The sequence below is a fragment of the Lissotriton helveticus genome, chromosome 4_2 (assembly GCF_964261635.1).
Source record: "Lissotriton helveticus chromosome 4_2, aLisHel1.1, whole genome shotgun sequence".
Taxonomy (NCBI): Eukaryota; Metazoa; Chordata; class Amphibia; order Caudata; family Salamandridae; genus Lissotriton; species Lissotriton helveticus.
The window spans coordinates 138,057,308-138,084,863 of NC_136064.1; the positions used below are offsets into that span (position 1 = coordinate 138,057,308).

The window sequence follows — 27,556 nt, forward strand, 5'->3', positions numbered from 1 at the left end:
ATCTCTCAACCTACAAGAAATCACCGCTCACAAACCACTCAACTGCATCCTCCTAAACGTACGTTCCCTACAAAAGCATGCCATAGAAATCTGGGACCTCTTGAACACCAACTTCCCTGACGTAGCCTTCCTTATAGAAACCTGGAACAATGCCAACTCTGCACCCAACATCGCCACCGTCATTCCTGACAGATACAAGATCTTGAGCAAGGACAGCCCCATCCATCCAGTAAGAGGTATTGCCGTTGTTCACAAAAGCACCTGCCAGATCAACACCCACCCGGACAATACAATGACCCTCTTGGAACACCTTCACTTCCAAATCCAGACCAACCCCAAAATGACTCTCCACGGAACCCTCCTCTACAGGCGACCTGGCACGGCGCTCCCTTTACCGATGCCATCACTGACCTCATCGCACCGCATGACCTCTATATCCTATTCAGAGACCTAGACTTTCGCCTAGATAACCATGACGACTTAAACACCGCCTCCCTCCTAGAGAACCTCACCAACATAGGACTGAAACAACTAGTCACCGCCCCCACACACACAGAGGGACCCACACTCAACCCCATCTTCACTGAATGAAACAACGTCTCCTACAGCCACACCATAGAACTCCTCTGGACAGATCACTACTGTATCCACTTCTTCAAAAAGCCCACTGTACACAAGCACTCCCACTGCCTCTCCCACAGAAGCTGGAACAAAGTCACCAAAGACCAGCTCACCTTCGCACTCGTCAGCACCCCACCACAGACTACATCAGATTCAAACACTGCAGCACACAACCTTCACCTCTGGATTACAAACTGCACCAACACACTCACCGCCTCAAGAAAGCCACCAGAAGACACATCAAGACAGCAAGATTATTAACCCCTGCACTCCAAAAATCCTGATGCTCTTGCAGAAGACTTAAAAAGAAATGGAGGAACAACAAAACCCTGGAAATACATGAGCTGACTACAAAGCAGCCACCACTGCATACCACCAACTCATCAATCCCACAAGGAAGAAATCCCTCCAAGACAGAATCCTCACCAACTTACACAACACCAAAGAATTCTTCTCCATCATCAAGGAATTCATCAAACCCTGCGGCAAAACAACAGATGTCTATCCTCCTAAGACCTCTGCAACAGAATCAGCACCTTCTTCCAGCACAAGATAAAGATGATGTACGACAACTTTGACAACCAAGACCATCTCACCACTTCAGTTCTCCCATCATGCAATGCCACCCAACAGACCCCGCTCAATGGATCCTATTCACACCAGAAAACACCTTGATGACCATGAAAAGAATCCACTCTGGAAAACTCTCAGACCTCTGCCCACACCACATCTTCCACAGAGCCGCCTATGCCATCGCAACCGAAATACATCGGATGATCAACTGCTCCTTCGAGACCGCCACCTTCCTCAACAATTGAAAATCGAGAGGTTCACATGCTCCAGTCTCTGCAGCAGAACGTTTGTCACTCTTTACCTTATGTAAGCTGTGTGTGCTGCTCCAGTCTCTGGACCTAAACGTTTGTCACTCTATGACTTGTGTACATTGTACGTGAGGTGTTCGAGTCTCTGCGCCAGAACCTTTGTCATTCTATACCTTGCGTAAGTTGTGTGTGCACTGCTCCACTCTCTGCAACTGAACCTTTGTTGCTCTATCCCTTGTGCAAGTTGTGTGTGTGCTGCTCCAGTCTCTGCACCTAAACCTTTGTCACTCTGTACCTCATGTACAATGCATGTGAGGTCCTCCAGTCTCTGCGTCAGGACCTTTGTCATTCTATACCTTGCGTAAGTTGTGTGTGCACTGCTCCACTCTCTGCACCTGAACCTTTATCGCTCTATACCTTGTGTAAGTTGTGTGTGATGTTGCTCCACTCTCTGCACCTGAACCTTTATTGCTCTATACCTTGTGTAAGTTGTGTGTGATGTTGCTACAGTCTCTGCACCTGAACCTTCATCGCTCTATCCCTTGTGTAAGTTGTGTGTGCTCTCCTCAAGTCTCTGTACCGGAACATTTATTGTTCTATACCTTGAGTATGCTGTATGTGCTCTGCTGCGCTCTCTGAAGCTGATCATTTGTCACAGTATACTTTATGTAAGTTGTATATGCGCTGCTACGGTCTCTGGAACTGAACCTTTGTCATGTATCCGAAGTCTCCTTAGGACTCGTGCATCAGAAACACTGCATTTCAGTAGTGAAGATTACAAGCCTTACCTTCCATTTGCTCCTTATATATCCTCTCTCTTGCCTCGCTTTCTCTTCTCTCTGGAAAATACAAAGACTGTGAGTTGCGTGTAGTCATCTTTGTCCTATAACATGAACAACAGATCAGCATTGTGAGTATATGTCAGGTCACATTCTGAGCTCAGAAGGTCAAGTCCTTTTTTTGATGTTCCAGTGGCACAATGAGCCGCTAGCTTATTTATTAGACCAAATAAAGCCACGTTATGTGGCTGTTTTTGGCCTAATAAATATGTGCCCCTTTAACGCAGAAAACTTCGTGAAAGGGGCATTCCATGGGCATTGCTTGGGGTGTTCCAAGCAACATCCATGGTTTTTTGACACTGCCTCAGGTTTAGAAAGTATCTTTATTTCTCCTTATTTTTACTCTTTCTATGTGTGCTGCAGAATGCAACACACATAGAAAGAGGAAAAAGCCTCTTGTGATTGTTTTTATGCAGGAAGGGTTCCCTTCCTGAACAAAAATAATCATCCCCGCAATGCAAGCACCCTTGCACCATGGTGCAAAGGTGCCATTGTTGGCCCATGGCAGACCATTGTGGCCGGCGCAGGGGAAAAGGACAGGAATGCACCATATCTAATAGATACAGCACATTCCTGCCCTTTTCTTTTGTTGAAGGGCAACGCAGCAGCAAGCCTACTGCACTGCCGGAAGGCAAAAAACACATAAAAGAGGCTCATTGTCTGTTTCAAGACATGAGCTCAGAATGAATGACTCTGTGCCCTCATGCAGCAATATGTAGATGTTATTGTCCATACACTGAAATCAGTACTACTACTGAATTACATCATTACAAAATGTAATACCAACAGCCATAAAAAGCCAAAAGCAAAAAAAGTTGGTTGTACACAGCAGGAAAATAGGTTATTAGCTCAGGAAGTTGTGACAATCAATCAATCAATCAGAGTACTTGTAAAGCGTGCTGTGGGAGGGATGGGCGGAAGTAGAAGATAGGAGGCTTAATTGGTTTATCAATGGTGTTTTTATTTGTGCTAGTTGGTGACAAACAAGGGCTTTGGCACAAGGAGAAAAGGTGGTATGAGGCAGTGGTGTCTCTGTGTCTTCTTCTGTTCGGGTTGACGTACTCCTGCTGAGGTATTCAGTGGTAGTATGGTTGGATAGACCGTCTACCCCATTAGCTCAAAGGAAAAACAAACACAGAGGCGGTAAGTATGTTGCCTTTGGATTAAGTAGGGTCAGTATGAAACCGTCACCACACCCGGGTGTAAGGAGAGACTTCTAGTATGTCTGAAGGTTAGACCAGTTGTTCACCTTCCTCTTTTAGTGCGCGGTCGTAATTGCCCGTACTATCGGCAGAATAACAGTATTTTCAATGCCTGGTTACAATTGTCCAATTTTTCAGGAGTATCAGCTTGGGGACCGAGCAAGTACTAGCAAGTGGGGAAGTCGTGAGAAGGAATGAGCGTGCAGGGGTTGTGAGGGGGAGTATATACAGTGCCCATGGTTCCCTGTTTCTTCTGCCCTCACCTCCCTCCTCCCGCTAGTTTCCACCTGCCTCCCGAGTTTCTTCTGCGGTGCTCGGTATACAGGTTTACTCCCCGCCGTAGCCGTAACTCTCTGGAGTTACAGCGGCTTTCTCGTCCTCCTGGGGGGAGGGTATCCACCACTCCTCACTCCACTCCTCAGCATCTTCAGTATCCTATCTGGGGTGTCCACTATCCTCGGAATCTTCTCGCGGCGTCCTCCGTAGTCCCGGCTTCCCTCTTGCGGACTCTCCCATGACGTCACCACGTTTTCCGTCATTCTCCTCCTTTTCGTCTGATCTACGCACTACGGATTGGTCTGCGCCTCCGGGACCTCCTCTCCCTTTAACAGAGATGACCCGCACCAGGGATTACGCGAATGCCTTTCAGGTGGATCCCTAACCCAGGAACTTTCTGGTTTCCAATGCGTGTTTTCCTCCTTCTCGCCAACCCTATCAAGTCCTCTCCGACACGTGCTACTTACCCGTGAGGGTCTCAAGGCACTGAGGGGAGGGGGTGCCGCTACTGCTCGAAGAGCCAGGTCTTGAGGAGTCTTCTGAAGGCGAGCAGGTCCTGAGTCTGCCGTAGGTGGGTAGGGAGGGTGTTCCAGGTCTTGGTGGCGAGGTAGGAGAAGGATCTGCCACGGGAGGTTGTTCGTTGGATGTGGGGGACAACGGCAAGGACAAGGCTGGCGGAGCAGAGCTGGCGGGTGGTGGTGTAGAAGCTGAGTCCGCTGTTAAGTTAGGCTGGTCCGGCCTGGTGGAGTGCTTTGTGTGCGTGGGTGAGGAGCTTGAAGGTGATCCTCTTGTCGACGGGGAGCCAGTGTAGGTCTCTCAGGTGGGGGGTGATGTGGCTGTGGCGGGGGACATTGACGATCAGTCGGGCGGAGGCGTTTCGATGCGTTGTAGTCGTCGTAGGTGTTTGGTTGGGATTCCTGCGTAGAGTGCGTTGCCATAGTCCAGTCTGCTGCTAACGAGGGCCTGTGTCTCCGTTCTTCTTGTTTCAGTCGGGATCCACTTGTAGATTCTGCAGAGCATGCGGAGGGTGTTGTAGCAGGAGGAGGAGGCAGCATTGACCTGTTTAGACATGGAGAGGGAGGAGTCGAGGATGAATCCTAGGTTGCGTGCATGGTCGGTGGGTGTTGGTGCTGTTCCCAGTGTGGTCGGCATCCAGGAGTCATCCCAGGCTGAGGGGGTGGGTCCGAGCATGAGTTCAGCTTCAGACGGCTGTTCCTCATCCAGTCAGCGACGGCCTTCATTCCCTCGTGGAGGTTGGTTTTGGCGGTGTGCGGGTCTTTGGTGATGGAGATGATGTGCTGGGTGTCGTCGGCGTAGGAAATGATGGTGAGGTCAAGTTGGTGGGCCACTTGTGCGAGGGGGCCATGTAGACGTTGAACAGTGTCGGGCTGAGGGATGAGCCCTAAGGGATGCCGCAGAAGATGTCGGTGGCCTCGGATCGGAAGGGCGGGAGGCGGACGCTCTGGGTTCTGCCGGAGAGGAAGGACGTGGTCCAGTCAAGGGCCTTCTCTTAGATTCCGGCGTCTAGGAGGTTTGTCTTTAGAGTGCGATGGCAGACCGTGTCGAAGGCGGCTGACAGGTCCAGGAGGATGAGGGCTGATTTTTCGCCATTGTCTAGTTGGTGCCTGATGTCGTGTGTGGCAGCGATGAGGGCCGTCTCGGTGCTGTGGTTGCGTCTGAATCCGGACTGGGACGGGTCTAAGATGTTGTTGTCTTCCAGGTGGAGGGCCAGTTGCATGTTGACGATTTTCTCGATGACCTTCCCCGGGAACGAGAGCAGGGAGATGGGCCGGAAGTTCTTGAGGTCCTTGGGGTCCGCCTTGGGCTTCTTGAGGAGGGCGTTGATTTTGGCGTGTTTCCAGCTTTCCGGGAATGTCGCTGTTTCGAAGGAGATGTTGATGACCTTCCGTAGTTGGGGTGCGATGGCAGCGTCTGCTTTGTTGAATATGTGGTGTGGGCATGGGTCTGACGGAGATCCTAAGTGGCTGGTGTTCATGACCTTGCGTGTCTCGTCGTCGTTGACGTTGGACCAGGAGGTCAGGTGGTTGGCGCTGGTGGTGTTCACAGGGGAGGTGGGGTCGGGCGTAGTCGGGGCGGTCATGGTGTTGAAGCTGTCATGGATGTCAGCGATCTTGCGGTGGAAGAAGATGGCTAGTGAGTCGCACAGTTCTTGTGAGGGCGGTATGTCGTTGGCATTGATGCTGGGGTTGGAGAGTTCCTTTACAATGCTGAAGTGCTCTTTGGTGTTGTGTGCATTGTTATCCAGGCGGTCTTTGAAGGAGGATCTCTTGGCTAATCTGATGAGGTGGTGATGTCTACGGTTGGCGTCCTTGTGGGCTGCGTGGTTGCACGGAGAGCGTTCGTGGAGCCATATCTTCTCCAGTTTCCAGCATGCGCGTTTGGAGGTCTGCAGCTCATGGGTGAACCAGATGGCTCGCTTGCTAGCGTGGTTGTTGGAGGGTTTTTTGAGTGGGGCGAGGGTGTTGGTGCAGTCGTCGATCCACTGTCTGAGGTTATGGGCTGCGGTGTCTGGGTTGGGGGGGGTCGGTGGGTGGGTTTTGGGCGAGGGTGGTGATCAGCTGGTCTTCGGTGACTTTGCTCCAGCAGCGGCGAGGTAGCTGTTGGGTGCGGTGGTGCGTGGTTGGTTTGTTGACGGTGAAATGAATGCAGTGGTGGTCGGTCCAGCGGAGTTCGGTGGTGCGGTCAAAGGTGACGTGGGTGCCTGTGGAGAAGATGGGGTCCAGTGTGTGGCCAGCGGCATGGGTGGGTACGGTGACGAGTCGTCTGAGGCCGAGGTTGTTGATCAGGACGGAGTTGGCATGGTTGTTGTTCTCGAGGTGGAAGTTCAGGTCCCCGAGGAGGATGTCGTCTGTGGAGGCGAATGTGAGGGTGCTGGCGAGGTCGGCGATGGAGTGTATGGTTTGTAGATGAGTGTTCCTCTGAGGGTGGTGTTGGGGTCAGTGTGGATCCAGAAGTGCAGGTGTTCAGGCGGTGTTGGTGGCGACTTTGAGGGTAGACTTGTGGACGATGGCTATTCCTCCTCCGATTCCGTTGGCGCGATCCCTGCGGGTGATCTTGTAGCCGTCTGGGATGGCTATGGCGATGTCGGGCGCCGAGGAGTCGTTCCACCAGGTCTCACACTAAAAAAGTTGCCGGCACCTGCTTTGGGGTCCTTCAGAGCCTCAGACCAATTTTTAAATTCTTCGATGCCCCTACAAGGCAATTCATTGTCCAAGCCACGGTGCTCTCCCGATTGGACTACGCCAGTTCGCTTCTCCTGGGCGCTAACCAAGCTGAACTTACACGCCTTCAGCGCGTGCAAAACGCAGCGGCCAGAATGCTGGTTGGCTTGCCTAAATTCTGCTCTGCTAGACGTACCATCCATGACCTACACTGGCTGCCCGTTGGACAGAGGATAAAGTTAAAAGCTCTGTGCCTGGTTTTTAAGATTTTGAAGCTCTCTTCTCCCCCTATCCTTGCACAGGCAATCTCCTATTATACCCCTTCCAGAACTCTACAATCGACGGGTCAATTCCTAGCATGTGTCCCTCGCTTCAGGAAAGCCAGAATTGGTGGTCGCTCTTTTGGCGTACTGGCAGCGAGTCTCTGGAACACTTTGCCCGTCGACATCCGTGCCCTACCGGATCTCCTATCCTTTAGAAGAGCCATCAAGACCTTTCTGTTTCCACCTCTCTAAATCTGCTCCGTGTTTCTTCTGGCTTTCTCTTCTGGTTGTGTTATCTTTCATTATAGCGCCGGGACGCCACTTTGCTGTGGCAGCTGAGCGCTCTATAAATTTTTAACATAACATAACATAACAGGTCTCAGTCAGGAAGGCCACGTCTGGGGCGAAGGTGTCAAGCAGATCCCAGAGCTCGACGGAGTGTTTGCAATCAGAGCGGGTGTTGAGGAGTATGCAGCAGAGGTGGTTGGGTCCAGTCCTTGGAGGTTTGGTGGTTCTGTCGCAGATGAAGCTGCAGGTGTGGCAAGAGAAAGGTCCATGAGTCTGTTTCGGGCGGCTTGGAAGCAGGTGTGGTTTCGGTAGGCATTGAGCGCGTAGAGGGTGCTAGTGTTGTAGCGGAGTGTGGTGTTGCAGCATTCACGGGATCCAGGGGTTCTGGCTCTGAGCGTGGTCCAGGCGCGGACAGGCGCAGACGGGCTTGCCTTAGGTGCACCTTCGGCACGCCTGCTGCACCCGGTCGCTGCACGGTCGCTGCGCGGCTTCCATAAGAGGGGGATAGGGAGGGAGAAGCAGCTGGGAGGTGGGAGCGGGGCCCAGGGACGCAGCGGCAGGAAGGAGCGGGAAATGGCAGGAACCAGGCAGGTGGCAGGAAGCATGACACGAGACAGCTGGCAGCCGCGTAGAGGCGTGGGGAGCGACCTGCCTGCGAGAAGGATAAGAGGTCGCACCCAAATAATAATTCCCACACATGCTGTTGGGTCAAATACACAGTTAAATAATATAAATCTGGGCTCAACCCCTGGAAGTTATGGCACAGAGCACACAGGCTTTGCTCAGTATTTAGTAAGACCACAACAGACAATAAGTAAAAACACAACTCAATAAAAATCCCGCAACTAATTTCAAACTATTAAAAAAAGTGTAATAAGACAAATGACACCAACATTTTAGGTTGCAAAACATTCATAAATAGCTTATATAATCAGTATCTGGAAGGGACTCCTTCTCAACACACCTCTTCCAAATACCAATTTGGTATGTATTCACCAACCCAAATTGTGCTTCCATAATATGTTAGTGAGTTGCAATTTGAGTTTTCCCAAATGCCATTTTGCGGTCCCAAAGGCTTTAATTTTAAGAATTAGAACCTGTGTGAATGTAACATTGTTTGCACAAGAGGGCCTCAGTTTGTTTTCGGCCACAAAATCTTCCAGCTGGGCAAACCTGAAGCTGTGTCCGACAAAGTCCTCTGGAAATCGGATACCTTAGCTGAAAGGTCTCTCTGAAGCTTTGGAGGTCTTGAGAGTCCCAAAAAGTTCTACATCATAACTTTTCAGATTTTTGCAGCATTTCTTCTTTGTCTCTTCTAAGGCTTCCAGGAGCAGCGATATTGGAAGCAATAAGGTGCGAGGCACATTCCAGCAGTGACCACCAACAAGGTCGAGGTCAGGTCCAGTTGTAGCTGATCAACTGTTCAAAAGCTACACGTGGCCTTTTTGGTAGAGTGATGTCCCTGTAGCCTCACAGGAGGTCAGACAACTCACCTATTGAGTCCACTTCTACATCCTGGGTACAAGTAGGAGCAGGCCCAGCCAATCACATCTCTACACCAATTTCAGAATATAGGTTCAGTCATATTCTGTTCTGCCACAGGTCCTCAAAGATTCTTAAAGAGCTGGGGTAAATGTAAATGTAAATTGATACTTGTATAGCGCACTACTCACCCGCAAGGGTCTCAAGGCGCTTGTACGAATACCGCTGTGGAACCCATCCTGGCTTTCCCTGTGAGGTGTCCACTCCTGGGCACCCCCAAGGTGGAGGCCAGGCATCCTTAGCATTGTGGGGGCTGTTGTGGAGATTAAGCAAGCTATTGCCCAGAGCTGCAGAGTGGGACTCCATGATTAGAATAGGCACCGAGGCGAGAATTATCAGGTCCGTGGAATTTTGAGCCCAAGACCCGCCGAGGCGGGGAATTGAACCCTGGTCCCGGGCTAGACCTCTGCATCAGGGTCTGCCGCTCTAACCATTGAGCCACACTTCTGTTCAGTTCACTAGCCAGAGTGGAGAGGGGTGGTGTAACTCTTAGCCACTCCCCAAAAAATGGACAAAACATTTCCAAGGGAAAACCATCCCGTGTTTGCAGCACATCCTATTTGCCTCATTCCAAACTATCCTACACTGCTCAATTCCCAGCAAAATCCAGTCTGGCAGAAATTTTTCGGTCACTGGAGAGATCTTGTGGCACACGTTCAGCACACCTAGAATATGCGCACGTTAATTAATGAGTAGTCCTCTCTCCTCAGCTATTCAACACTGGTTATGGGGCCAGCTCCTTCTTCCACTGAGACCAAAGTAAAGGGACTAATGTGTATTCTGCAGTCAAAAGACCCATCTTCTCCAAGCTTCCCTTTCTACTAATCTATAAAACTACAGGTATCCGCTGGTACCTTTTAAGTTGGTGAAGCTCCTGGACATCCTAAGCTGCCATGCTTGCACTAAGCTGAGGCACATTCCTCCCCAACCCATCCTGCCAATCCCAAACCACTGTCTCTGCAGTAAGAGCAAGAGGTCACTTCTCATGAAAGCAGCACTGACAGGTCAGCTGCAGACAGGATAGTTACAATAACCCCACAGGCACTTTAGGCATCGAAATTATAACGTTAAAAGTTACTTTTCTTACTTATCAAGCCTCCAACTTCACCATTGAATTTGATTTTTAATAAATGTTAAAAAGAGAGATGTTGCTTAATCCCCAAAAAGATAGAGAATCATTATGCTGATAGTACTTTAGCTTATTCTTCATAACACCAGCTGCAGTTCTACCAGTGAAAATAACTTTTGGGAGCTGAAGGAACATGCAAACATTAAAATCTTACATGTTTCACTTTTAAATACCAGTTACCTTACCAAGTGGGCTACAAAGCCTACTTCAGGGACTTATTGCTTACTAAAAGTAGATTCTTTCTTGTCAGAAAGGGTTCTATTGACAGGTTATCTGCAGGTTTGAAAGTCGCCAGGCTGCACAGGTAGGCCTTAAGCAATGTTTCCTTGTGCGCCGTGGAAGCCAGAAGAGCCCACCGGTGGCTTTCAACTCTTCCATGCTAATGGTGCATTTTGTATCTATGTCTGTATTGGTAAGTTGAGTATATCAACTGGTAGTTAGCCAATTTTACCATGTTTTAGGGGTTAGAGGGCATAGACTGGGGCCTGGACAGCAGATCCCCAGTGTGCAGAGTTTTAAAACTAGCAACATCAGTCCACCACAAATGGTAGTGACTACACAAAGAGACACACTATCTCACGAATACCATGATATACACTTTGATTCCGGTTCACAAATCTAAGTTCAATCAATCAACAAACTTCATTTGTATTAAAACTGCATAAAATATTATAAAATATCATACAAGCAGTTGATTATAAGGGGGGCTCTAACCGCACTGGTACTGTAAGGGGGACTCTAACAGCACTGGTACTGTAAGGGGACCCTAGCATCACTGATACTGCAAGGGGGACTCTAACAGCACTGGTTCTGTAACGGGGACTATAGCAGCACTGATACTGTAAGGGGGACTATAATAGCACAGGTACTGTAAGGGGGACTCTAACAGCCCTGGTACTGTAAGGGGGCTATAGCAGCACTGGTACGGTAAGGGGGACTCTAACAGCCCTGGTACTGTAAGGGGGGCTATAGCAGCACTGGTACTGTAAGGGGGACTCTAACCGCACTGGTACTGTAAGGGGGACTCTAACAGCACTGGTTCAGTAACGGGGACTATAGCAGCACTGATACTGTAAGGGGGGCTATAATAGCACAGGTACTGTAAGGGGGACTCTAACAGCCCTGGTACTGTAAGGGGGGCTATAGCAGCACTGGTACTGTAAGGGGGGCTATAGCAGCACTGGTACTGTTATGGGGACTCTAACCACACTGGTACTGTAAGGGGGACTATAGCAGCACAGGTACTGTAAGAGGGACTCTAACAGCCCTGGTACTGTAAGGGGGACTATAGCAGCACAGGTACTGTAAGGGGGACTCTAACAGCACTGGTACTGTAAGGGGGACTCTAACAGCACTGGTACTGTAAGGGGGGGCTATAGCAGCACTGGTACTGTAAGGGGGGGCTATAGCAGCACTGGTACTGTAAGGGGGACTCTAACAGCACTGGTACTGTAAGGGGGGCTCTAACAGCACTGGTACTGTAGGGGGACTATAGCAGCACTGGTACTGTAAGGGGGACTCTAACAGCCCTGGTACTGTAAGGGGGACTCTAACAGCCCTGGTACTGTAAGGGGGACTCTAACCGCACTGGTACTGTAAGGGGACTCTAGCAGCACGGGTACTGTAAGGGGGGCTCTAACAGCCCTGGTACTGTAAGGGGGGCTATAGCAGCACTGGTACTGTAAGGGGGGCTATAGCAGCACTGGTACTGTAAGGGGGACTCTAACCGCACTGGTACTGTAAGGGGGGCTATAGGAGCACTGGTACTGTAAGGGAGAATCTAACAGTACTGGTACTGTAAGGGGGACTCTAACAGCCCTGGTACTGTAAGGGGGGCTATAGCAGCACTGGTACTGTAAGGGGGGCTATAGCAGCACAGGTACTGTAAGAGGGACTCTAACAGCACTGGTACTGTAAGGGGGACTCTAACAGCACTGGTACTGTAAGGGGGACTCTAACAGCACTGGTACTGTAAGGGGGACTCTAACAGCACTGGTATGGTAAGTGGAACTCTAACAGCACTGGTACTGTAAGGGGGACTCTAACAGCACTGGTACTGTAAGGGGGACTCTAGCAGCACAGGCACTGTAAGGGGGGCTATAGCAGCACTGGTACTGTAAGGGGGACTCTAACAGCCCTGGTACTGTAAGGCGGACTCTAACAGCACTGGTACTGTAAGGGAGACTCTAACAGCACTGGTACTGTAAGGGAGACTCTAACAGCACTGGTACTGTAAGGGAGACTCTAACAGCACTGGTACTGTAAGGGGAACTCTAACAGCACTGGTACTGTAAGGGGGACTCTAACCGCACTGGTACTGTAAGGGGGGCTATAGCAGCACTGGCACTGTAAGGGGGACTCTAACAGTACTGGCACTGTAAGGGGGACTCTAACAGCCCTGGTACTGTAAGGAGGGCTATAGCAGCACTGGTACTGTAAGGAGGGCTATAGCAGCACTGGCACTGTAAGGGGGACTCTAACAGTACTGGCACTGTAAGGGGGACTCTAACAGCCCTGGTACTGTAAGGGGGACTCTAACAGCCCTGGTACTGTAAGGGGGACTCTAACAGCCCTGGTACTGTAAGGGGGACTCTAACAGCACAGGTACTGTAAGGGGGACTCTAACAGCACAGGTACTGTAAGGGGGACTCTAGCAGTCATGGTACTGTAAAGGGGGACTCTAGCAGCCCTAGCACTGTAAGGGGGACTCTAACGACACAGGTACTGTAAGGTGGATTATAACAGCCCTGGTTCTGTAAGGGGGACTATAACAGCACTGGTACTGTAAGGGGGAATATAATAACATTGGTACTGTAAGGGGGACTATACAGCACTAGTTTCTTTCTGTACAGCTCTTGCTTCTTTCTTTACCTCCCTTGCCTCTTTCTGAACCTCTATTGCCTCTTGCTCCACCCCGTTTGCCTCTTTCTGCACCTCACTCTCTTCTTTCTGAACCTCTCTTGTCTCTTTCTCCACCTCTATTGCCTCTTTCTGCACCTCTCTTGCCTCTTTCGGCAACTCACTCTCTTCTTTCTGTGCCTCTATTGCCTCTTCCTGCACCTCTCTTGCCCCTTTCTGCACCCCTATTGCCTCTTTCCACACCTCTCCTGTGTCTTTATGCACAGCTTGTGCTTCTTCCTGCACCTCTATTGTCTCTTTCTGAACCTCTTATGCCTTTTTATGAAACTCTCTCTTGCCTCTATCTCCTCCTATTGTGCCTCTTTCTACACCTCTTGTCGCTTTCTGCACCTCTCTTGCCTCTTTCTGCGCCTCTCTTGTTTCTTTCTATACCACTCGTGCCTCTGTCTATAACTCTCCTGCCTCTTGCTGTGCCACTCTTGCCCCTTTCTGCACCTCTTTTACCTCTTTCTCCAACTCTCCATTGCCTCTATATGCTCCTCTCTTGCCTCTTTCTGCACCACACTTGCCTCTTTCTGCTCTTCACTTTCATCTATCTGCAACTCTCTGGCCTCTTTCCACACTTCTGTTGCCTGTTTCTGCACCTCTTTTTCATCTTTATGTACCGCTCTTGCATCTTTCTGCACCTCTCATGCCTCTTTCTGTACCACTCTTGCCTCTTTATACACCTCTCTGGCCTCTCTCTGCACCTCTCTTGCTTCTTTCTGTATCTTTCTTGCCTCTTTCTACACTTCTCGCCTCTTTCTGCACCTCACTCTCTTTTTTCTGCCTTGCCTCTTTCTGTATCTCTCTTGAGCCTTTCTGAACCTCTCTTGCCTCTTTCTGAACCTCTTTTGCCTCATTCTGCACATCTCTTGCCTCTATCTGAACTTCTCTTTCCTCTTCCTGCACCTCTCTTTGCTCTTTCTGCTCCTCTCTTGCCGCATTCTGCACCTCTCTTGCCTCGTTCTTATCTTTTCCTGCGTTTCTGCACCTCTTGCCTCTTTCTGCTCCTCTCTTGCCTTTTTCTGCACCTCACTCTCTACTTTCTGCACCTCCCTTACTTCTTTCTGCACCTCTCTTGCTTCTTTCTGTACTTCTCTTGCTTCTTTCTACACCTTTCACCTTCTTTATGCACTTTTCTTGCCTCTTTCTGCAACTTTGTTCCTATTTCCGCAACTCTCTTGCCTCTTTTTGTACCTTTCTTCCTCTTTCTATACCTCTCTTGCCTCTTTCTGCATCTCTTTTGCCTCTTTCTGTACCTCTCTTGTCTCTTTCTGCCCCTCATGCCTCTTTCTGCACCTTTCTTCCTCTTTCTGTATCCCACTCTCTTCTTTCTGCACCTCTCTTGCCTCTTCCATCACTTCTATTACCTTGTTCTGCATCTTTTTTTCCTCTTTTTGCACCTTTCTTGTTTCTTTCGGCACTTTTCTTGCCTCTTTCTGCACTTCTTTTTCTTTTTTCTGCATTTCTCTTGTTTCTTTCTGTGCCTTTCTTTCTCTTTCTGCACATTTCTTACTCATCTAGGTGGAATTTCAAACCTTGGAAATGCCCTGGAAAACCACTGGTTTCAGGCACACATAGTTAGAAATTAGCATTGAAAAAACAGTAGAAATTCACTGAAAAATCACAGGTTTTAGGGACGTTAGAGTTAGTCTGACATTTCACCCATACAAAACCAGAGAAATTCAGCCTTTAAAGTTAGCTGAGCTAACTATAACTCACACCTCCGCAATGCACTGCTGATGACGTCACATATTACATCACTCACAACATGGTCAGTGACATCACTGATGATATCTCAAATGACATCACTGATGTTAAAGTGTTTGCAGCAAATCAAATTTTAGTATGATCAGCAAGTCCACTGCAAGTACTCGTGTCGCCAAGATATCTATAATACTTTGAGATAAATATCTAAAAAACTAATAAACAGACGTACACCAAATCACAAAAAGCATGCTGGACCAATAGCTAGCTTATTGCCAAATTTGGTGTAATTCGGTTCAGCGGTTCAGGCTGTAGTAGTTTTCAAATAATGAAAAATCCCCTTTCACATAACATGGGTAAAACGTGTTTTGGGTCCCTCCTATTTTTCTTGGACCCTGTTTGACAGATCACCCCGAAACTTTCACCTCAGCAGCTGATCCAAAAAGGGGACGTTTTCTGAAACTTTTGTGAAGCTTTTCCTATGGAAACTTTAGTCCTAACTATAACTATCTACTAGTGACTGCCAGTAGGAGATTTTTTTTAGCAGACACCCTTTACTGGTACGGTCCTAGAATATCCAGAGAATGTCTTACATTTTGCGACCTCACCCGGAAGTGTGTACATCCCATAGACCGCCTCAAGACAGCTAAAAAGATGATGGCCCTTATAATCAATAGTGCATGGAATGAGGTAGGCAGTCAAGATTACAACATGTGTGGCACAATTGCTGGGGCCCAGAGACTAGGTGGAAAGCAGGGCCAAGGCACATAGAGGCTACATATGTAACAGCCAAAACTCACATGCCTCTGGGAACACTGAACTCAGCCTCTGTCACCATCATGCCGCCTCTGCGTGCGAGAAGGTCGCACAGACGAGGCTGCCTGGCACTATGTTTTGTGTTACCCAGCCTTGAAGACATCAGACGAGGCTGCCTGGCCCAATGTGTTGGGTTACCCACGCCTGAAGCTCACATTCTACTGTCAGATATTGTACCCAGATGCGCAGCCACTGCTGAGAACACTGCTTGTAGAGTAGACAGAGAGCCATCACCAGAAAGCGTCCCAGCTGATCACGTGGGGAACAAAGCTGAGTATAAGACAAGCAGAACATCACACATATCACGCACTCAGCAATCTATTAGAAAAGTCCTCAACCAGGAGCGTGCCTGGAGAAACTTTGAGCGCAAATGGCACTAGTCTTGAAGGGAGTCACGCTGCAAAACCCCAGAGCATCTCAGCCTAGCTGCAACAACAGACACCAGTAGTGCCTGACCTTAAGGAATGCCACTTTTGCCTCAGGGTGGGTCACTTTGCAGACATATGCCGGCTAAAGGCATATCACAAATGAAGGTCGATGGACCAGGGCCATACACTGCAAAGTCCCCATACATGAAACCAAGCTCAGGGAAACCCAAATGCATTTTACACTCAGCTGCAGGGAGGTCAGTCAGCAACAGCACCACAGCAACAGGGGTCAGTGGTTGGAAAAACACAGGGCAACAGCACCAAGAGACAGGGAAACCAGCCCAACAAGGACCAGGGCCACAACCATGGCAGGGATGGATATCTGTCTGGGGTGGTAATTCCTTTATACAATAGCAAAACCCAAATATGCAGTAAGTTAAAAAAAAAGTGAAACATACACTTCATGGTCAGTTAAAAATTAAGACTAGTGATACAAAATTAGGATGTCAAACCTTTACTTGCGTTCGGAAAAACTCAGAGCTGCTGTATGATTTATTGATCGGGAATCCACATTTGCTCTAGAGTCCCCACTGTGCTGCTGATTCCCTGGGGCAGGGTTGGCTGGCCAAGCCAGAGGAGGAGGGCAGTCTGATGAGGGGGAAGAAGCATAGAAACAGACATCCAGGTCCCCTCACCCAAGTGAATTTAGAACAGGTTCCGATGACTAGGTTGAAAGAACCCCATTCTCGTGCATCTGGCCCGAGATACGTTTACATCATTACCTGTAGTCTAACAGCTCCCCATAAGCTGCAGGTGTCCTACACATGGGGGCCCCCTTTCAGTTCTAAAATGAAGCTGTCCCCCGGTGTCAGAAGTCAAGTCTCCCACATGATGGGGATAGTACAGATCCCATAACCACCATAGCACCTGCACAAATCTGACAGATTGCACCACCGCACGGCACCGAATCAGTAGGGAAGTTCATCAGAGCAATCAGCTGTCCCAGCCCATCACCCATATTGGGCAAATTTCGTCAAGTTTTGACCTTGCACTGAACTCTGCACGCATCGAAATTCTGCCTCCTCCTCTCCATCAAGGTTTTCCAAACATCCAGAGCCTGTTCGCCAGGTCATCTCCCTTCCAAATAACAAAAGTACAGGTCATCAGTTAGAAATCCATGGCCACAGCCAGGGGAAGCCAGCCCAAATATCTTGGATAAAATGCAACCAGATGGGGAGGCAGGTGCCAGGAAGGAGAGAATCCACAAAAATCTATCATAGTTCCATGCAGGATACTCAGAAATACGCTCACCACTGTTTCTAGGCCTAGCAATCAGCCAACACACATGGCCTCACACACACACCATCTGGGGTGGAAATAAGCCCAACCTCGAACACTGCCAAATCAGAAACACATGGGGGCCGCAGAGCAGCTCTCCGGCCCTCTCTGGCACACCACATCAGAAACAGCAAATCAAATGATGATCCAGGGAAGCATCCTAAAGACCAGTAAAAGAAGCCCAATGCAAGCCCAAACAGAAGCCACTAGAAAAAGGGCGTAGACACCTGGTTTCACTAGGGAGAATCACACAGTACGTCGTGTATCAGGAATAGAGGGGCACTCGCCTGATGACAATGCATGTTGCCAGGGGCGGATTGGCAAGGCGGGAATTCGGGCATGGGCCGAAGGGCCGGTGCCTCAGTGCCCTCTGTGGGCCGTTTTTTTCTTCCCTGTCCCAGTCCACAGAGAGTGGACTAGGAAAGGGGAGAAAATGAAAGCAGCCTCTCTGTGCGCTGCGATTGTCAGTTGTGGCCTCTCCTTCACCCCTGCCCTGCCAAGCAATCAAGCTGAGGCTGGGCTGGGGAGGGGTGATTGTTTGCAAGAATCGGCCTCCCTGGGGGCCAGGTGTTTCTCAGGCCTTTGAGCCATTTTCACCTCGGCCCCCCTGGGGCCCATGCAGCCCAGAAACGGTGTTAGTCTTAACACCTTCACATTCAGGGCATAGTGGGCGAGGAATAATGGGTCTTCCTGTGGGGGCCAGGTGATGTTTGGAATTTTTTTTTTTTATTTATTTATTATTGCGATTTTATATAGCGCGGACTTTACCCGAAGGTGTCAGAGCGCTTCACACTAGGAACAGCAATAATACATGAAGAGAAAAATTACAAGTGGACAAATTACAAAAGCAAACGTTAAGTTACATGAATCAAAAGTGACAATAGTGAGCAACCAAAATACATGAGGTAGCAATCGGTACATTACAGGAGGAAAAAGTGATATGTGTGCAGGTTACAAAAGCGTACAAAGTACAAGTAGAGGTATAATACTGCAATAAATGGCAGACACTCCAGCACAAGAACAAACGTTACGTAGGCAATGGTGGCACTTGTGCAAGTATCGAAAGCAAACAAAAGTGAGAGGTAGCATACAGTGTGATACCAGAGAAAAGTGACATGTGCAAGTTACAAAAGGGTACCATACACAGGTACAAGGGTAATACTACAGTAAATGGTAAACACTCAAACTGCCAGAACACACTGGGAAGGCACTTCCCATGCACCAGCTTCACCTCAGACTCCCTCCTGGCTACCTGGCTACCTTGGATGACCCAGAAAGCAGTGTATTGTGCTCCCCTGCCAGGACATTTTCCCGAGGCCTGGAGGGCTGATTAATTTACTAACTGCAGGGGCCTTACCTCTGTTCATGTGGTCCTGAGCTGAAGGTCTGGGGAGGGCTAAGTAGGTTAGTGATAGCAGGGGCTTTGCTGCTTTACAGGTGCTCCTGTGCTGGAGGGCTGGAATCATTTTGTGACAGAAAGGGGCCTTGCTATTTTTTTTAGTTGCTCAGCATGTAGGCCATTGTCACCTTGGCCCTGTGTCCTGTGCAAGAACAGTATCCTCCCACTTTCATTCCTTGTCTGTGCAAATGGTGTTTAATGAAAGGGCATGCCCCTTGAATGTGGGCCACGCCCCTTAAATATGGCCACGCCTCTTGAATGTGGGCCACTTTTTTCGTCAGCGCCCGGGCCAAATTGTGATCCCAATCCGACCCTGCATGTTGCATTCGCCCCTACCTTACATTGCCCGCACACATGTAGGCCAAAAGGGGAAACACCCATTACAACGACGGTGTTTTGAAGCGCTGCCATCGCAACACGACTTTGATATCACAGGAGCCTTTACAACGCATGCTTTTAGAATGCATGCTACCAATGCGCATTGACAATAACATCAACGCCATGATATGCAATCCTTGCCACGGGTGACGGATTATGCGATGCACATGGCAGCACGAACACAGAAGATGACAGCAACTTGCTCAAAATAAAAGCGCCACGGGAGATGACAACACCATATGCATGGGTGACGGATTATTAAAAATGCAACTTGCTCAAAATGAAAGTTAAAAACGCACAGCATGATATGCAACCTGCTCCAAAAAAAGCGCCAACTTGCTCAAAATGAAAGCGCCTCGGGTGACGGATTATGACTTGATGCATACGGAATTGTCAGTACTCAGTATTGAAGAGAGCGCCTGCACTTCTTCGTAGGGCTTTTCCGGGGTTTGAAAGGACAGTACCTGCATGTCTCAGCTAGGCTACTGTACATTTTACCAGGACAGGACATGCCCTTCTCCACTGGCACGACAAACAGTAATACAACACAAATACTCTTCTGAACAGGGCATGTACTTGCCGGCAGGGGGGTTGCTGCACTTGTTTTGGGGCTTTGCCCCCGGTTCTTAAAAGGGTCTGCTGGCTCTCTGGGCCAACGCTTCCACTCCAGAGATCTGTGGTTGACTGTATACTCATATTTGAGCCTCCCTTTTATCCTTTTTTTACCCTTTTATCCTTCCGGAGTCGATAAAATTAGTACAGTTGACAGACATCAAACGTCCTTTATGTGTCAATAGCGCATTGAGGCCTCCTTGGGGTGAACATGCTAGGTGCGCTTATTATGTGATACAAGGTATCACAATGTGTCACTTCTTAGCAGGGCAGTTGTGCCGTTTGTGGCGCTTCTTTACATGTGAGAACGTTTTACAGCTGTCCCACAGCGGGCTGGGGCAGGGACAGTAAGGAAGTACAGTGTAGAATGACAGAGCCTAGTGTGGCGGCTGTAATGTTGAGACTGCACATTGCGGTCTAGTTGCCCAGCGCACGTAGGCGTGCGTTTACACGGTGGCGCACTGCGCCGCGTATGATATAAATAAAGAGGAGGCGTGTCCCCGAGTTAGTCGGGACCACGCATCAGACTATAACGAGTGTCTGTGTGTGTCCCTGCACGGCGCGCTATCTCCACGTGCGCGCTATCCAGGCATTAGAACCTGACAATGGCGACGAGAGAATAATAGACCCCACGTGGTGCATCTCCTGAAGTCCCGACCTGCCATTTCAGGAGCGCCGAGGCGTGCCGAGCTCTGGCCCTCGATCCCTGTCAGCCCTGATGAAGCCCAGGCCCCTGCCCTGCGGATGTGGCTTGATGAGGCCACCAGGCGCTCCAGCACTGGCGCTGTAAGGCCACCGCCCTGCATTCTCCTGACCCCGACGGGAGCACGGTGAGGAATCTGCGCCGTGACACATGCCCACTGGCGCCACGGCTGAGTGAGGAGCCCCGTCCGACGCTGCGGTCGCAGCTGTCCCCACAAACAGACGTGCACTCCCCGGGACTCCGGTGCAGGGATCTCGACGGGGCCCGTCCGCTTCTCCTGGTCCCACATCCGGCTGGATGGACGGTGACCGCGCCAAGATGACGACCATCCCCCCAATTGAGCCATTTGTGGTGGACGGAGCACCCGCGTCCCTGGCACCGAGATGGAAAGACTGGATGGAGCGTCTACAGTTCTATTTCGAAGGCGCAGGAACGGCAAGGGAACGACGCAGAGCGCTCCTCCTTCACCTAGGGGGTAATGACATTCACAGAATTTACAAGACATTGACAGAGGCCACGCCACACACCTACGTCACCCTTCTGAATGCGCTCAATGCTTACTTTGAGCCGATGGCCAGCAAGGACTACGAAAGGTTCATCTTCCGTCAGGCCCGGCAAGAAGCGGATGAATCCCTGGATGCCTTTCATGGGAGATTGAGAGAGCTTGCCAGCACATGTGGATTCAGAGACGAGCAAGAGGAGATACGCGGCCAAATCATCCAAAACTGCTATTCGTCCGACCTGCGTGTCAAGATCCTACAGGAAGATGGGAAGCCCTTAGCCGATATTCTGAAACTAGGCCGATCCAAGGAGTTGTCACGAGCGAGAGCATCGCACATGGAGGCAGCCTTGCACAGGCCGGTGAAAGTTGAACTAGTCAATGTAGCAGAACAAGTGAATGTTGTCCGACCAAAACAACGACCATTTGGAGGAAAAAAGCCACAAGAACGGCGGAAAGACTGTGGGTACTGCGGAGGCACACCCCACCGTGCGAAAGACTGCCCAGCATATGGCAAGAAGTGCGGCGCATGCGGGCGCATGAATCATTTCGCCTCAGTGTGTAGATCGCCGAAACAGAAACCGGAAGCAGCACACGCCATTAGAGACAGCCCAGAGAGTGAGGACATGGACGACGACTCCCATGACTATCCCGTCCACTATGTCTTTGCCATCAACCATCCAGCCAGGAAGAAGAGACGACTCCCGAAGTGTCGAATAAGGGTGAACCAGCAAGAGGTGAGAGCCACCATAGACACGGGGGCGTCAATAGAACTTATGGTGGCTGATGTATACAATCAACAACGAGACAAGCCGACCCTGAAGATGACGAAAATCCGAGTGTTTGCCTACGGACAGAAAACCCCGATACCACTCATCGGGTGCTTCCAGACCGAAATCAGTCACCAAGATAAGACAATCCCCACCACCATCTACGTGACGAAGGAAGGGAGTGGCATGCTCCTCAGTGGACGGACGGCCGAAGAACTCCAACTTATCTTCTATGCCATGGCAGTACTGGAGGATGAACTAGACACCATCCTCGAAGAATTCGAGGACACGTTTCGAGGCATAGGCTGCCTCAAGGGGAAAGAGGTGTCGCTACACATAGACCCGTCCATTCAACCGGTGGCCCTCAGACACCGGAGGATAGCCTTTCACCTCAGGAAAAAGGTGGAAGAAGAACTTGAAAATCTAGAAAGACAAGGCATAATTGAGAAAGTCGATGGGCCCACACCCTGGGTATCACCGATTGTGGTAGCAAGAAAGCCCAAACAGCCGGGGCAGGTCCGCATATGTGTAGACATGCGCCTACCCAACGCAGCAGTCAAGCGAGAACGCCACCTGACACCTACTGTTGACGACATCTTAGGTGAACTGAATGGCGCCAAGTGGTTTTCCAAGATGGATCTCCGCTCCGGCTACCACCAGCTGCCCCTGCACCCCGACTCCAGGTATATCACCACTTTCTCCACCCATGTGGGCCTACGGCGTTATTGCCGCCTCAACTTCGGCATATCCAGTGCGGCTGAAGTTTTCCAAAACACGATCCGAGAGGTACTTAGCGGACTTCCGGGCGTACTAAACGTCAGTGATGACCTGCTCATATATGCCCAATCCGTGGAAGAGCACCACCAGAGGTTGAGAGGAGTACTGAAAAGAATTAAGGACTCTGGCCTCACTTTGCACCGCGAGAAATGCCAATTTCTCCAAAATACCATCAGTTTCTTCGGATACACATTCTCAGACAAAGGAATTGCACCTGACCCAGACAAGGTCAAGGATGTACAGTCAGCTCCTGCACCAACGAACATTTCTGAGGTACGGAGTTTTCTGGGAATGGTTAACTTCTGCGGCCGTTTCATCCCAGACCTCTCTAACCTCACCCGACCGCTCCGAGAGCTCACGAAGTCCACCACACCCTGGCAGTGGGGTGACGAACAAAACTAAGCATTTCACAACATAAAGGCAGCCCTGTCGGCAGAGACAACACTCTCCTATTTTGACCCATCCAAACAGATCAACATTGCCGTCGATGCCAGCCCTTTCGGCCTAGGCGCAGTCCTAACAACGCCAAGGGGAAGACGACTGGGCACCGATCACCTATGCAAGCGGTCCCTGACAGAGACAGAACAAAGGTACTCCCAAATCGAGAGAGAAGCCATAGCGATCCACTGGGCATGCAGACACTTCCATGTGTATGTATATGGTCACCCTTTCACAGTCTCGACAGACCATAAGCCCCTGATTCCACTGTTCCGAGGATCGGTGTCCAAACCACCCCAGGATAGAAAAGTGGATATTGCAGTTGCAAGAATATGACTATCAGTTAGAATTCAGACCGGGAGCTACTAACCCGGCAGACTATCTCTCCAGGCACCCACGAGCAGCCACCACTGGAGAAGAAGAAGACGCCGAAGATACAGAGGCCTATGTGAACGCGGCTGTGGAGAGATCAAGGCCTCTTCCCATGAGTCTAGACAAGATTATCGAGGCCACGAAGAATGATGAAGTCTCTCAGCTTGTTTCGAACGCCATACGCACAAATGACTGGAAGTCACTACAAGCATCGCTGAGCAAGAGAACGCCGCAGGCCAAAAAGGCTTTGGAAGCGATCCTGAGAGTCAAGGAAGAACTATCAGTGGACAGTCAGGGATGCGTGTTAAGAGGACCCAGAATCGTGATGCCCTCAACCCTCACTCAGCAAGCCATCACTCTCGCTCATCGAGGACACCAGGGAGTGGTGAAAACAAAGAGCAGACTTCGAGCAAAAATATGGTTTCATGACATGGACTCACAAGTGGAACAAGCCGTCAAAGAGTGCCAGTGGTGTCAGGCAGCGGGACTCCCAGATAGCCCACCCCCGGTCATCACTGAAGACGGCCCAGCGAAGCCATGGGAACACGTGAGCGCTGATTTCGGTCATCTGCCAGACGGGAGGCACATGCTGGTCATCATGGATGATTACACAAAATACCCCGAAGTGGAAATTGTGGCGTCTCTCCCTGCAAAGGAAGTAATCGCCAAGTTTGAAAAGACCATCGCAACCCATGGTATCTTCGGGACAGTCAAAACCGACAATGGGCCCCCCTTTCAAAGCCAAGAATTCGCAGACTATCTTGCCGAATGGGGAATACAGCACAGAAAGATAACACCCCGATGGGCGCAAGCTAATGGAGAGGTGGAAAGGTTTATGCGCACGCTAAACAAGACCATCCGAATTGTCTATGCAGAAGGAGCATCTCTGGAAAAAGGGATATACTCTTTCCTCAGGGAGTACAGGCTCACACCACACCGCACCACAGAAGTGGCACCCGGCCCATCTACCATGGGACGCATAATCCGCGACACACTCCCCAATCACCACACATGGAGCCCCAACCGGGCAGACTCGTGGAGGACTTTGTCCAACAGGAAGAAATCAAATGACTATGCCAGTTTCCAGCGAAAGTCCAAAGAATCGTCCATTGCAGAAAACGACTGGGTCTATGTCCGTGACAGGTATCCCGGGAGCAAATTCAGACTCCCGTATGAACCACGGCCGTGGACAGTTACGGGCCGCAATGGGACCATGATCACCGCCCAGAGAGGGGGAGAATCCGTCACCAGAAATGTCTCATTTTTCAAGAAAGCAGTCAGCCCAGGGAATGACCAGCCTGGCTCCGAAAGTAACGAGGAATCACCCAATCGATCCAAAATCCACCAGAGCCCTCCCGAAAGTGCCGGCCAGGAATGGAACAACAGCCCAGCGGACGAACCACGAGCCTCGGAGACATCTCAGGCAAACACCCCAAGAAACCCCAGGGGACCCCTGGCCATTGAGACTGCCAACAACGAGCCACCCAGGAGAGTGCTATTCCGGGGCGAAGCGGCAGGCTATGGACTGAGAAAGAATCCAGCACCCTCCTCACAGATGGCGGACTACGCGGTGGGCTGAAGAGAGACTAGAGACTGGTAACAGGCCGGACGGCCATGAACTTTTGTTATTTGGTAAAACCCTCATCCCTTAAGTGCCACCTTAACACTGTTAATGTTTGTTTTCTACTAAAGGTGGAAGGGAATGTAATGTTGAGACCGCACGTTGCGGTCTAGTTGCCCAGCGCACGTAGGCGTGCGTTTACGCGGTGGCGCACTGCGCATGTTATAAATAAAGAGGAGGCGTGTCCCCGAGTTAGTCGGGACCACGCATCAGACTATAACGAGTGTCTGTGTGTGTCCCTGCGCGGCGCGCTATCTCCACGTGCGCGCTATCCAGGCATTAGAACCTGACAGCGGCCTCGAGTCGTGGCGCTAGAGTGCCAGGACGGTGTTGGCCACTGTTACCCGTGCTATTAAAGTCACGGTCTGTGTGCACCGGTCCGGAATACCGGTCTGTTGCTTCGGCCCCTGTTCAGCTTGTACAGGTGTCTTGGCTGGCGTGAAGGGGACGTGGCAGTCAGTGTCAGAAAGCACTCGCTCCCTATTTAGAGAAATGCGCGTCTGCACTTCTTGGCTCTGCGCCGCCACTTCCCATCCAAACGGGCAGAGTCAGTCTTTCTGGCAGGTCTGTGGCTGTGTTTCGGGACTGTCTGTGGACATATAATTTTGGTCTTGGAATATAATCTGACCGGGTGGATTGGGTGTTGGGTGGTGAATCCTAGCGCATTATACAGACATCATAACGGGCCAGACAAGACATCATATGCATTACGGTTACATTAGGAAAAAAATGTTATAACTACAGATGACATGCACTTGCTCAAAATAATAGCGCACGGACACGGAAGATGGTATCGGGGTGGTTACATTATGACAATACATTTTAAACTATAGATAATTATCACTTGCTCAAAATAAAAACGTATTTATGATCGAGGCTGATAGACCCACTGATGCAACAGAACATGGGGGGTCACGAACACGGAAGAACGATTTCATGGCATGTGATTTTGTGAACTGCGTTGTATTTGCATAAAGCAGCAGAGACACATAACAGCGGAGGAACAGCGTGCGCAGTGAATGCATGCGATGTGATGCCTTTGGCGATGTAAAAACTGCGGGGCAGATTTATGAGGCTCTTGCGCCTCTTTGCGCCGCAATTGTGTCACGTAATGTGGCGCAACGGCGGCGCAAACAATGCGCCCTATTTCGTGACGCATCTAGGAGATGCGTCACGTTGGAAAGCCCTGCGCCATAAGGAGGCGTTCCTGCGCAGGGGGGGCGTTCCTGCGCAGGAACGCCTCCTAAAAGTGGCTGAGTGAAATCTATGAGATTTCACTCAGTCACTTTCTACGTCAATTCCTTATGCCTGCTTGAAGCAGGCGTAAGGGTGACGCACCATAGCATTGAAGAGGTGGCCCCTGTGCATTGCAGGAGTCATGTTGCATGACTCCTGCAAAGCGCCGCCCGTGCGCCGAGAGATGCGTCACGCATCTTCACTGCCTTGCACCATGGTGCGCCACATTGTAAATGCGGCGCACCATGGGTGACGGAGCAGTGGCGCACTGTGGCGCACATTAACTGCCGCATCCCTGGGGATGCGCCAGTTAATATAAATCTGCCCCTGCGTGATCATTGCTGCCGTTGTAGCTGCTAGCGATGTAGCATCCTACATTCCACCCATAAAAATGTTAGTTAAAATAACTAAGATCACCCCCATGCGCACAAAGACCACCCCATAAAATATTGTTTTATCTATCATGGTAAGGGAAAGAGAACCAATGACTCATAAGGAAATAACCAAGGAGACCCATCCACTGTTTTTAATAGTAGATACACCCGGTTGGGACCACTTTCTGGTACCCCACTAAAATTACGCAAATTAATACAAAAAGTACACCCATAAAAATAAAGCACATGAACCCCCAAGAATGATTAATGGTGACACACATAAGGATGAAAAAGTTCTCTAAACTAACCAACGAACAACAGCTCTTATCGAACAGGTCTGGAATCCATCCACCAAAGAGCACCATCTTTACAGCGGCCTGTCAATCTTCACTAAACAACCCCACAACACCAACAGTACTCAGGTTTGCGAGTCAAAGACCACAAACTCTCACTACGTACTTTTAAAAACTTTTTTAAAGCAAAGAAACCTCAATCACCATAGGAATTCAGGCGTCTCCCTATAACTATCCCAAAATCTGCAAAGTTATGTATTGTTGTACGATTGTATGCCCTCTTTAGATTATGGGTGTGGCCGCATCCATCGGTTGCCAAAGTTTTGCCTCGTCAAGTGGAGCCACCCTGACTTTTCGATAGTTCTTACAAAGGGACCACTCTCATATCACCTATAATTACAGTGAACAAAACTCTAGTATTCCACATGCACTGCACAGCACACTCTTATACATTACATGGTATCAGCACATAACTGCTGTGGGAGCCCAGACATCAGCCAGGTCATGCTATGTCTGTTTTCTGATACCACATGCAGTAGGTGCAGACAGGATTTTCTTGTTCCAAAGATAGCCACTGAGAGAGCAAAATATCTTCTCCACCTGTTTCCGATGTGAGACTAGGCACAAGACATAACCTAACAAAGTAGAACCCCATAGAGTAGTAAAGAACGTGAGCTGATTCAAGACCAATCCCACAGCACTGTACCTCTTCACTGAGCCTAACAACATTCAAACTGAGCTAGACAGGAAGCAGATGAAGGGTTCCATAGGGGAGGATACTGTTTGGCCCT

General features: G+C 49.9%; 1 protein-coding gene across 1 annotated transcript in view; it reads right to left on the reverse strand.

The window, feature by feature from the left end:
• LOC144752267 (apolipoprotein L1-like) overlaps positions 1–27,556 on the reverse strand; it is a 383,520-nt gene that overhangs the window by 197,376 nt on the left and 158,588 nt on the right. Inside the window, exon 5 of the mRNA XM_078640278.1 lies at positions 2,231–2,281. Within this exon, the coding sequence (XP_078496404.1) occupies positions 2,231–2,281 (51 nt within the window). The remainder of the gene's footprint in view (positions 1–2,230; positions 2,282–27,556) is intronic.